The sequence below is a fragment of the Meriones unguiculatus genome, chromosome 5, assembly GCF_030254825.1.
Source record: "Meriones unguiculatus strain TT.TT164.6M chromosome 5, Bangor_MerUng_6.1, whole genome shotgun sequence".
Taxonomy (NCBI): Eukaryota; Metazoa; Chordata; class Mammalia; order Rodentia; family Muridae; genus Meriones; species Meriones unguiculatus.
In genome coordinates this window covers 41,106,264-41,119,119 of record NC_083353.1, presented here as the reverse complement: position 1 = coordinate 41,119,119, position 12,856 = coordinate 41,106,264, and the positions used below count along the sequence as shown (strand labels likewise).

The window sequence follows — 12,856 nt, the reverse complement described above, 5'->3', positions numbered from 1 at the left end:
GTTGAAATTTGTATTTAAATTTTGTCATGGTTTCACTCTTCCATCAACTTCTTATAGTTTTAGCTACTTTGATCTTGAAATAGTCCTAATATTCACTATAAACTGAATAAAAGCTGATAGCTTCTACTTAATTTTTGCTTACTTTATAAAGAAAATTGTGAACATTTTCCTCAGATAATCTTTCTCTTGAGTGAAAAATGTCCTTAGGACAAAAAGCCTAGTCTCCAAACAGGATAAGGTGGAATATGGTACTTAGATCTGGTAGAAGTGTGGGATACATCAGCTCTGACTTCAGGAACGATCCACTAAAGACTGGTGCTGTGTGCTGAGGAAACTGGCCTGCCTCTGGCCTAAGCTTGTATGAGAGCACATCAAGGAGCTGCCTTCTCTTCTTCCACATGCTACATGCAAACTGCCGCCCAGTGTTCGCTATGACAATCTAAGGTGAACTCAAGGAAAAGCATCAAGAGCCAAAGCAATTCTGCCAGTGGCTTTTACTAGGTTCCTCCCACTGGCAGTCCTGCCCACCACCTCCGTAGAAAGCTCTGTGGGAGTCTGTCTTCCCTAGAGCACCTGCAGAGTCTCAGGGAAGAAAGCAGTGTTGGCAGCTGCTGAAACCTTAAAGTGCAAACCACTTAAGAACTAGTTTGTTTTATTTATTTTTGTTTTTTTCTTTTTTCGAAACAGCGCTTCTGTGTGTGTAGAAGTACTGGACTTGTTTTGTAGACCAGGCTGACCTGTAACTCACAGAGATCTGCCTGCTTCTGCTTCCTTTAGTGCTGAGATTAAAGGCATGTGCCACTGCCGGGAGCCAAAGCTATCTACAGAAGCCAAAGTTAAAGCTATCTAGTGGAGACAAAGGTATCTGCTGAAGCCAAAGCCAAGTAGAGAGCAAAGGTCATTTAGTGGAGACCTAAGGCTATTTAGTGAAAGAATTATCTAAGACCCTAAATCATGGGTGATAGATTGTGAGGACATCCATTTGTTAGAGCATCCGTAAGATATCTTTAGAAACCATCCTTATGGTATCTTGCAGGTACAATATTTAACCCATGAAAGCACTCTTCCTATTTCCTGCAGCAGTAGATTAACCTTCCCCCTTTCCTGTCTGGGTAAAAATTTCTAATAAATGGAAGCCCTGATCAGATGAACAGACTTGGCTTTCATTCCTGTGTCTCCTGTCCCTGCCCCCCCCCCCCCATTCCTTCCAGTCTCTCCACCTTAGGAACCAGTTGAAGCCCCACGGTCGGGGCACGCCACGACCTCCTAGCAACACTTAAGGACTTTTAAATCAGCTGGCTCATGCCTTTCATACCAGCATTTGGGAGGCAGAGGCAGGTGTATATCTGTGAGTTCGAGCCAGCCTGGTCTACAAATCGAGTCCAGGATAGCCAGGGCTTGATACATGACAGGGGTCCTGTCTCGAAAACACTGGACCCCTCCCCCACCAAAAACAAAACAAAACAAAACAAAAAACACGTTTAAATCATAGAATTAGCTAAGTGTGGTGGCACATGGCTTTAATCCCAGGCAGAAATGGGCAGAGCTCTGTGAGTTTGGGGCAAGCCTCTAAATAATAAAAATGTTACCAGGTGGAGGTTTCTTTTTAGATGGTAATATAATGAAAATGTGGGCAACTTTGCTTTCATTCATGCACATTACTCTGTGGGGCCATCCACCTCCCAATAACCTTTCTCTTGGAATCTGCCAACACCAGTCCTCCTGAAATCCTGCTAAGTCAGGCTCGGGAAAGCTCAAATACCACCCTGACTGTTTGCCTCAAAGTTGGAAATAGCAGACAGGGAGTTTGAAATGTCCGGGGTTCATTTCCTTGTAGGTTTTTCTATGTCAACTTGGCTTCTCCTCAGGCATATTAGAATCTTCTGCAGGTTCTGTGCTGGTGAAAGGTGTCTAGGGACCCTTTCATTCCTAGAAGATCCCACTTAAGAAAAAACACACCACTTCATCTCTTAATTAGGTTCATTTTAATAAAGAGTATAGGAGTTTACAACCCAAACAATTATCCATAAAAACTGTCAGATACATAAGATAAATCACACCCAGAGTGAACAACAAGAATCCAACAGCCTGCAATCAGAGGTATTACAATAACTGCTAGGAATGACCTTCTGGTTTCCCTCCAAGATTGTTTGAATGCTAAGGATTCCAAGGCCTGCTGACCTCAGCACTCCTTCCAGGCTGCTTAGCGCTTCTCACTCAGTCAATTCCAAATACTGCCAGCAAAGGGTGCTCACCTTCCCTCCTCGAAACACGCATGGTCCTTGGCCTTGGTTATTTGGTTTCTGTTCCCTAAAAATGACATCAAATGTTCCATTCAAAACAATGTCTTGCAGGCTCTGTGGTGCAGGTCACCAGTGTCCTCCCACTGCCACCCGCAAGAAGGTACTTACTTGGGGGGGGGGGCTGAAGCAATGGCTGGTCAATCCCCTCACCACAGATGCAAGCAACTCCAGTTCTAACTTTGGAGGTTTTGGCAAAGGGAAAGGAGTTGCTTGTGCCAGCTGCCTGTGGTCCCTTCCCAGCCCTCTTTAGATGATTAACTGGAAGGGCTGGAGTTACCACCACAAAGAAAGCAGGATGATGATGCATGTTTGCATATACAGACACTGATAAACTCTTCACACAAGCATCTTTGGTAGACTTGCAGGACACAGCAGACTAGTCACTTCTCGAGGGAAGAGATTTTACTGTCTCCCATTCCCTCAAAGCGAAGGTGCTGGAGACTGTTCACGGGCCCTCACACAGTCTAAGCGCGTGGTATCAGACAACCTGACTTGTCCGTGACTGGTGTTGAAAAATCCATCTGAAATCCCTTGCCAAAAGGAATCTGATCCCTTTGGTGTACTTATGCACCGTTCTACCACAAGGCAGCACAGGCCATGTTTGCTATCAGTCAACTCAGAACTGTGACACAGAGATTGCTGAAATACAGCTGACAAAACCTACAGAATTACAACTTACAGAGACTTTGGCCTAAGCCACATGTTGGTGTTTTGAGACAAGGTCTTGTTATGTAGCCCACACAGGCCTTGAATTCACAGTGAACCTCTTGCCTCATGACAGGCATGTGCCCCCTGGCCAGCACTGAGACAGTTTTGCTACTCTAGAGACCTCTCACATATATACTTGTTCTAAAGCCAGGTAGAACCAGGGTAGAGAGCTCCGTCTCCATCTCCAGAAGACAGTTGGGTCCTGCCAACCCTCCTCCGTCCTTTGTCCTAGGGGACGGTGAACCATTTCATTGTTAGATTGTCAAGGCTGGACTGAATCCTAAGCAGAAATTTTACAGTGGCAAGGGAAACAACCATAAGTTAAAATGACAGTTCACCACCCAGTTGGTCTGGACAATGTAGAAGGAGGAAATTAAGGAAGAGTAGGAATGGGGACATGGGGGCACAAAGATCTCCAGGGACAAAATAGAAACAATTTATAACTAGGCACTACTTTTTATTTTTAAACATTTCTAAACCTTTTCTCTAATGAAGTTTCTTTTTTTTTTTTTTTTTTTTTAATTAAGCTTTCAAGTGTTCTGGTTAGAACGAAACAAATATTGACAAAGGCTATGGTTCAAAAACTAAGAACTCAAATGACATGATTCCACTCACACTCCCCAGTGTCCACTCTTTCAGGCAAGCACCAGAGGCTGGGAAACAGGGTGGCCATGGAAAGTGTCAAGGTGCTCCTGCCTTCTACCGCTGCACTCCTAAAAACTACCTTTCGTCAACATGATTGTAATGCTGATGAAAATGCTGTGACCAGCAGCCATTTTGGAGTTGATGAGGATGTGTTCTAAAGTTTGAATGCCAAAGACACAACAGAGAACAACATCTCTTTACATTTGAGGGACCAAATGGACTCCCCTGGAAGTTGCCCCCTTCCTGCTGCTGCATCTCCTGGTCCCTGATTTTGCACTTTAAAGTTTCCTATTTGAAGTAATCATACATATCATACAATTTGATATGTTTTGATTATTTTTCATTTACAGAATTTCTTATCACCAGATAACTCTAATACTTTATGCACCAATGAAGAGTAGCTAAAAACACTGACAAGCACATATTCCAACACTTAATAAATGTACAACAGGCTGGTAAGACAGCATTTCCTTGACCATTTACAAGATCTCCATTGCCCGATGAAACTGAGACACAACATTGGTTAGTGAGGAGGAGACTGTTGACACACACGTGTGCGCACATACACAGACATGCTGGGCCATGTGCCAGCACATAGGTATTCAACGCAACAAATGAGCCAAAAACAGCCTGTATGAACTGAAATCTGCTTTCAGTACCAACTTCTGTTCATTTTGAGTGGCTAGATTGCTCACTATAACATGATTTGTGTGCTCTCTCTCGTCCAGTACTGGAGTTTAAACCCAGTGGCTGCACACGCTACGTATTCACTCAATACCTGCCTACAAAACCAACCTGCTTTAAATTTTGATATTAAGATCTTGCTAAGCTGCCTAGGCTGGCCATGATTTGAATTCACAATCCTCTTGTCTTCCAAGAATTGGAATCATAGGTGTGCTCTGCCACAGATGTTCATTTCATTTGTTTTGACTCTATCCATGGTTTTGTAAGCTTAAGAAATTGGTGAAAGGTTTTCATCACATATAAGTTAACTTTGTTAACAGTGCTCATTAGTCAGTCGATAAGGCTGAACCTAGGACCTCACATATGTCAGGATCCATCTCTGAGCTATGTTCCCAGCCTAGCACATCATTTAGGAGTTCATTAGTACATGATACGGCTTAAGGCTTTGTAAAAGGATATTCTGGCTTTCTACTGAGTCAAAAGTCCAAAATTTCCGGTGTTTCCTATGAAATATACAAAGTGACTAACTCACAGCAGAAACTAAAACAAAAAAAAGTACAGTACTTTGTTGACAATTGTTTTCCTCTTCCTTATAGAATTGTTACAGTATGGTCACAGGGAACTTGCTACTGACTTGTAGACTTTAAGTACTCCTAATTCCCTGTAAAACAAACTTCTCCAGATTTCCACTCCGGATGGCATCCTATAAGGATTGCTGCTCTTTAAATTACACACTGATCCTGTAATGCAGAATATTCCACAGAACTCACTTCAGAACTTCCTTCAGAACTCACCTTACGGCCAGTCACATGCCAGATTTCCTTCAGGAATCACTAAGAAAAAGCCAGTTTGCATGGGGTCACATTCATTCCCTATTACAGGTGGTAGACAGACTTCCCACTCAGTAGATCTCCAGCAAGAATGGAGAGAGGTCCTAAAGCCCATGCTTCACCAATGATTCAACTACATAAAATAAAGAGTCCATGATTTTATTCTAATTTGGACCTTGTAAATTAAAATCCGTTTGATTAGGTGGAGCAATCCAGTAATCAAAGGAAGAAAAAGCTTGCACGGCTGTCACCGAGGTGATGTTGACCTTGCATTCTGAAGTTGTTATTCAAGAGATGGGTCTGTTTGTGTTGCCAAGGCTTGCCCTGAGATCCTGGGATCAAGCTGTCCTTCTGCCTCAGCCTTCTAACAGCTGGGACTACAGGTATATGTTGCAACCTGGCAAGAGCTTGAAACATCAGGTGAGAACTCTCTGAACATTCCCATCCTTTCTGCACGTGCCTTGGAGGACCTAACAACAAGCATGGGAAGTCTGGTTGCAAAGTTCCATGTGCATTAGCCAAACTACTCATTTAACAGAAAGACAATTTTGCACCCACTATATAGAGAAAAATTCAAGAATAGTAACTGTGAGAAAGCAAGCTCCTCGAGAAAATATTTAGCCTTTACTGAGGTGAAAGGCAAGTTTCTGGTGGGGGTGGAGCCCTCAGATGGCAACTGGCACCCCGCCTGCTGTTTAGAAAGGTGGGGATGCCAAAAACAAGAGTACTGAAAAAACAGCTCTGTTCCCCCTAAGACAGGATTTCACTCACCGGCTGGCCTGAACCCAGAGAGCCCCACCCACCCCTGCCTCGAGTTCTGGGGCTAAAGGTGCCTGCCAGCACACCAGGCAAGAGTAGCCGCTTTTACATTACTGTCAAGACTTCAGTCTGTTTCTGTGCTGACAACAGAACCCGGGACTCCGTGCATGCTAAGCATGTACACTTGCGCCGAGTGTGCACCCAAACCCCGACTTTCAAATTTCAAGGACATCACAACTAATTGACTGCAAGTGCAGCCTGGCATTCAGACTTTGTTCCTGGATGAATTTTCAGTAATTCTTCTTTTATTTTTTGGGACAGTGTGTCATGCAGTCCAGTCTGGCCTCGAACTCTTTCCTAAACCTCTCAAATGCCCTGCTTAAAGTAGTGTGCCACCCTGCCTAGCTTCTCGTAATTATTGCATCACTAATCTAGTTTGGTACACAGCTCTCCACACTTCCCCAAGCAAGTGGAGGAAAACAGCTCTGTTGGAAGAAGTATATTGGAGAAGCAGTGATGATGACCCTTTCCATTAAACTCATCTTCCTCAGTGGAACCCCATTATGGAGTCAGGGGTTTTATTTTAAGGCACTAAAAATGAAGGGCATGAAAAACACTAGCAATGAGTCACAGATTTCCAGAAATAAAAACACACTTCTGAAAACAGACTGTCACCTGTCTATTCTTCATTAACATCTGAACGGAACGGATTATTTGAAGATTTGCAAGGACAGCTCACTAGCTCTTTTTCATTCTCAATTTACTTCTAGGTTTCAGGTTTGTACGAGGCAGTAGAGGTGTATGGGAAGGGTTTGGGGAAAAAAAAAACAGGCAAACCTAGCTTGTGGTTGAGGCTCCTGATTAGTGAACTGCGTAACAATGGTACCCAGGCAGGATTCCCAGTGGCTGGAAAGCTATAGATTCTCTTCCCCTACTGCCAGGAGAATCAGAAGGAATCAGAACGTTTTGTCTGGGAGCAGACGGTGTTGAGATATGATGGCCTGAAATTCAGTATTAAGCCCAGCTAGCCTCTAATTTATGGCAATCCTCCTGCCTCATCTTCCCAAGTGCTAGGATTATAAGCATGAACTATCAGGAAAATGGAATTTTAAAAATTCATTCTGAAACCTCAGCTCCAGCAGGATTGCCCGAACTGTCCAACAACTTCAATTTTACCATGAGAAAAAAAACTCTAAATAAAGCCAAGGTTCAAGTCAGGTCAACAGGCAAACGCAGGATGAGTGATTTGATAATGGAGGTAGGCGTGGTGGCTTCAGTCAAAGGAAAACGCTTTCTTGTACGCATGTACACGCACACATCCACACAGTCTAAAAAGTGGACTGTGGGAGGCAGAGTGCGCGTCTCCCACCTGTGTGCTCTTTCACGTGACGGAGGATCTGACCCACACTGTGCACCCAGACACCTGTGCACAAGGGCCAGCTTGGCTCATACAGACTCAGTGACAGATCCCAGAATACTTTGAGAGCTGCTGGCTCCACAGGAATGAGTGATGAGTGGCTTAAGGATTGGCTTCTCCAGATGTGCAGTGTTTATATTGCTATTATTTTTTTTCTAGAACTCTCTTAGTTCCAAGAGTATTTTCGAGTCCTGGAGGGATCAATCTTGATTCTTCAATGCAACTGACACCCAACAGGAGCTGTAGGAATTCAAAGTCGCAGTGTAATACAGCTTCTGTTAACTGGGCTAAAATATTCCTGGATTAAAACGGCTTCTGGGCAGAAAGGAACTTGAGTTCTGAGTAAGGGTGGAAGGCCCCTGTGAAGGAGACACAAATGCCTACAACTCTGGAAATGAATATAAACAAATGCAGTACGTGTCATGTAAGGAGCTCGTGCTGGGTCTCACAGCAATGTGGCGAGTGCTGTGAAGTGATTCTGCTCTGTGGCAGGGGACATCTAGACCACAGTGGGTGCTATCTGCTCCCTGAAGGGCCAGCCAGGAGTGGTGTGATGGGTGCTGGTAGGTGGCTGGAGGCGAGCCTCAGGCCAGCCTCTGCTCCTAGGGTTTCTGTTTGCCTGCTTTTGAAGGGAAGGGTGCTAACGCAAAAGGATCAGCAGCTGGCAAGTCTGTGGTCCTGGAGGACAGGGCTGTGATGGAGACAGAGCCAGCCAGTGCCTGCTTATTGCTTTGTGAAACAATCTTGTAGGCAGCGATGGGCTGGGCTTCTGGACTTGGCTCATCTTCTGGGCTATAGTGTCGGGAATATTTGGATAAAGCCTGGGGGCGGAATGGCTTGCCAGCCACCGGCCCTGAGAAGGCTTCTTTCTGAGGCTGCAGTCCTCTGTTTCTGTCATTAGGATAGCCCCCAGATTCCATGGCAGATCCTCTCGGAGAACTGCTCTCAAAGTGGTCTGCCACCTGGACAGAGTGAGAGGGAAGACTGGTCTGCTGTGCAAAGCCAGTCACAGGATACTGAGCCTGGGCAGAGGTGTACATGGCTCTATCGTGGCCTGGAAGCAGGGCCCCTTCACTGGGCTGACTGAGGCTGGCCTGCACTGGCAAATCCTGTGAGGAGCCCTGCACAGCCAGGAACTCCTCCACACTCCTCTTCTTGGTAAAAGGAGCTCTGGCAAACACGTCCACCTCCTCTGTCTGGGAAGGAGCTACACTGCCCTTGGACACAAAAGGGGCTTTGGAGAAAATGTCCATGTCATCTGCTGGAACCAGCGAGCTCCTGAAGGGGGCGGTGGCAAAGACATCAGGCTCCCCGAGGCCATCTGAGGCCTGCTGGTTGATTGGCAAGAACTGGCTCTTTTTCCTGTCTTGTCCCCTTTTTTCTGGCCCAGCAGGCACTCCAGGCTCGGAGAACAGAGCGGCGTGGCCCGGCTTGCCCTGGAGAGGCCTGCAGCTCTCGTCTTCCTCCTCAGACTCTAGAAGGAGAGGCCGAGAGCCGCTGCAGTCCAACACGTCTCCCTCCAGGTCGGTCCCTTCCTCCTCGCTGCTGTGGAAAGAGCTGTTGCTGGAAGGGCCCTCTCGGGCCAGACAGTCAGACTCTAAAGTGTTTTGAGTCTTTGTGCCAGGAGCTCTGCATGGATCTGGATAGAGGGTGAGGCCCTTGGCACCCACGGATTCTTTAAAGTGCTCTACAGTAATTACAGGACAAGGACTGGGCTCTCCCTGGAGACCTAGAAAAGCATAAAATTTAGAATTAATGCGTATACTGGTTCAGAGCTTTTTGCAATATTTAATGGTCAACCGAGGCAGGTACATTGTGGAACCAAATGATAGATGAAAATGAAAAAACAGAAAAATAAAAAGTCAAGCAAGGTAAATGCACACAAACTGAAGACACAACCACCATCTCACAGGTTGGATCATAGTAGACACAATGAGCAGGAAAGGTGGAAATGTTAGGCACACGGACATTCACGGCAACGAGGCAACACTCCTACTTGCAGGCCAGGCACAGACACCTGCTCTACCTGCCTCAGAGGCAAATGAAAACAAGCCCAATCGTTCCTCTCCACATACAGCAGACAGTGTGGGGCTGTGGAGAACCACCGCCTGGGGACAAGCTTAACCTGGCACCTGGCATGTGCTCTCCGTGCCGCGGGGCACACACCCTGACAAGGAGAGTTCAGCTGCCAGTAAGTGAATGCTTACTTGATGACACTCTGCAAATGGTACAGAGCACGTGCTGCCCAATGCAAATACTGAGGGCACTTTCTGAGTCATACAGGATGACATCAGCTTTGGCTGGAGTTGCCCTAGAATTTTTTTTATTTTAAGAGTGCCAGGTTAGCAAAGATCTCTTTAATGAACCCGCCATTAAATTCTTTAAGCAGAACTACCAGCAAACTCCAGTGCACTAGCACAAGGGCTTATGTAGGTAGAGGTGCCTCTGGGTGCTCTGGCTTTTAAATCAAATAGACAATTATCAGAATGCAATAGAGCTTACCTTCCAAGAAATATTAGCAGGTTAGAAGTATATCATTGGGCACATGTTAGCAAGAGGGTAGGAAAAAGGCATATGTAACTAAGCAAGAAGAATCCAGAGAAAGGGTGGTTGGGGGTGAGGGACAACATATATTTCTTTATGGGCTCAGAAAAGAAATAGCACCAGAATGTCCCAACCCACCAGCATTTTAGCTACTGGCCATTCTCGTCCCATCTAGGCCCTCTCCCTTCGATGAATATCTTGCCAGACAGAAATTTCTGCTATACACTGCTGGCTATTAACATTGTTGCTTGAACTAAACACACAGAGGACAGAGGAAGGGGCTACAAAGTTGATTTATTGGTAAACCCGTCACTTAGAGAGAATTTACACTGTAGAGAACACAAAGGAAGGAGTGAACATTTTATTAAAAGGCACTATACAAAAATACTGTTTTTCTGAATCCTCTAATTTTTTTAAAGCAATGCTTCATTTTAATCAGTTGACAATAGGTAACTTTCAGGTCTCTTGTCACCCCATTTTTATTTTTTTTCTAATACGTAATGAACGTTAATCTGTATGGTACAGTGTGGCTTTTTGAATAATATTTGGAAAATGTGATTTTAAAGAGGATAAACTTTTCCTCACATTGTAACTCTCCTGCATGCAGAAACCAGCAGTGTATAGGACACAATCTTAATTTATCAGGCAAGAGAACTGAGATTAGATTTCGCTCACAGATACCCAGGTGACAATTTCTGTGAGGGAAATTAAATGAAGGGGGAAGGGGGAACCACTAACTTTAAAAATAAAACTCACCAAGAAATGTAAGAGGCCCCTAAGCGTCTACAGGCTACTTTCTCTTATATGTCAGCCTATCTATGAGCTCAGTCGACAAAATGAAGGTGCACTTCATCTCCTTTCCAAACTACCTGAATGTTGGTGCTTCTAAACTGGCTCTGCAGCACAGCAACGTATCCTCTAGCACAGAGAGATAGAAGGTTGAGTTGAGCCAGTGACTAATCCTAGTACTGTATAAACTGTTCAACAAATGACAGTTTTCATTTCAGTTATTGATTTAAGGGAACTAAGACTGGATGCATTTGAAACCACATCATGTATAGACCGCAAGAGGCACTGATGAACCAAGACACCAGGGCCTAATACCTTCAATGCTAGATTACATCCAGAGACCTGTGGCACAGCAAGGGTAGAAGCCCTCATCCACAATGGGACATGAAGAACATGCCCACTCCATTCGGACTACTCTGTCAAGCAGCAAGCTTTGAGTCAGAAAACGGCAACTGCTGTGACTTTTGAAGTGAATGATAAGATACTTTATAGTAAGATACTTTATATTTAAAATAGCAACAGCTTTAAAAATCTCAAAATTGATTGGCTGAGTGTAGTGTTTCACACCTTTAATCTCAACACTCTCAAAGTCAAGGCAGATGGATCTCCATGAGTTTGAGATCAGTCTGATCTACATAGCGAGTTCCAGGACAGCCAAGGCTATGTAGGGGAAAACTTGTCTCAAAAAAAAAAAAAAAAAAAGTTTAGAGCCACAAAACACCGTAGCATCAAGACTGAAGGGAAAACCAATCTCTCATTAAGAAAGATCACAGCTATTTCCTCTAACTCAATGACTGGAAAGGGGCTCTCCTGAAAAGCCTATCTCTCAACCTTTCTTGCAGATGCAGTGTTTCTGAGGCAGAATGACCAGGCCTAGCACTTTTCTGGTGCCTGCACACCAGAAGAGAACACCAGATCTCATTATAGATGGTTATGAGCTACCATGTGCTTGCTGGAAATTGAACCCAGGACCTCTGAAGAGCAGCCAGTGTTCTTCACCTCTGAGCCATCACTCCAGCCCGCCAAGCCTAGCACTTTGAAATACTACAGGATGTGGTAAACCTAGATCTCTGTGTGACCCCTGGGGGGCCTGGTGGTGGTAGCACAGGAAACAGGGAGTTCAGGGAGAGTCACAGGAAATCTTTCTGACAGTTGATTTTTGCTGTTGCTCACATTAGTGTGGGGAGGTGCTCTTACAAGTATTTGTAGAGTGAACAGCCCTTGTAGTGGAAAAGGCCTTGAGCCACTGGTAGACTACCTCTGAAGGAGCCTGCCTCCTAGGGAGGAAGAATCCACCCAGTTTACCCTCAAGCCATGGTTAAATTCTTTTGTTTACCAATGACAGCCACAGCAGATACCTTGTAACCAAAGAACAAAACAAAACAAAAATTCTAGCCTGTTCTCCTAGCCTAGGACCTGGTCTCAATGTGTATAAGGCTTTTGTTCATTACGAGGCATTCTCTTATCATTCCCTCAAGTTGGATCTTATCTCTTTTTGTTTTCAAAACTTCTAGAAATAGCTCCACCTGGTTCCACTCTGAGGCTCTAAGTCCCACAGATTTCAGCATGCCTCACACCTTCACCATGCCCCACACTATCCCCGAGATTGAAGTGCAGCATTCGTGGGGATGGCTGAGCCCGGAATGCTGTCTGATTGACGGTGAGGTAACCAGAGTGCTCTCTAAAGAAGCAAAATCTAAGATTAAAAAATGCTATTGCCGTGTGTGTGCACACAAGCATGTGGCAGAGTGCTCAGGCAGAGGTCACAGGACAGTTTGCACAAGTCAGCTCTCTCCTTCCACGCCAGGAGCTCTAACTCAGGCCATCAGGCTTGGGATGGGCGCTTCTACCTAAGAAGTCATCTGGCTGGCCCCAAATCTGAGATTTAAATATCAGGCTGGCTACTCTTTAGTGTGTGTCAGAATTGTACTTGTCTCTACACTATAACTGAAATAATGATGACAGGAAACATCAATGACAAATTCTTGCCAAAGTCTAAAGAAATGGCTTCAGTGTCTCATATAGTCAGAGATTCAAAAGCAAAATATCCCAATAAGATGTGTGCTATCAGCTGAAATTTGGTGTGTCAGAGCCCACCTGGGAACCACAAGCTGAGCAGCCTGTAGTTCCACCACCACCTTTGCTGTTCAGCATGGCAGTAGCTGGAACGCCCACAG

At 45.0% G+C, this 12,856-nt stretch overlaps 1 protein-coding gene across 7 annotated transcripts in view; it reads right to left on the bottom strand.

Moving 5' to 3' along the window:
• Window positions 1-1,962: 1,962 nt before the first annotated feature.
• Window positions 1,963-12,856, bottom strand: part of Aak1 (AP2 associated kinase 1) — a 152,681-nt gene continuing 141,787 nt past the window's right edge. For all 7 annotated transcript variants that reach the window (XM_060383684.1, XM_060383682.1, XM_060383686.1 and 4 more), the window contains one exon: window positions 1,963-9,075. In XM_060383684.1, coding sequence (XP_060239667.1) covers window positions 7,949-9,075 — 1,127 coding nt within the window. In that variant the 3' untranslated portion in view covers window positions 1,963-7,948. The remainder of the gene's footprint in view (window positions 9,076-12,856) is intronic.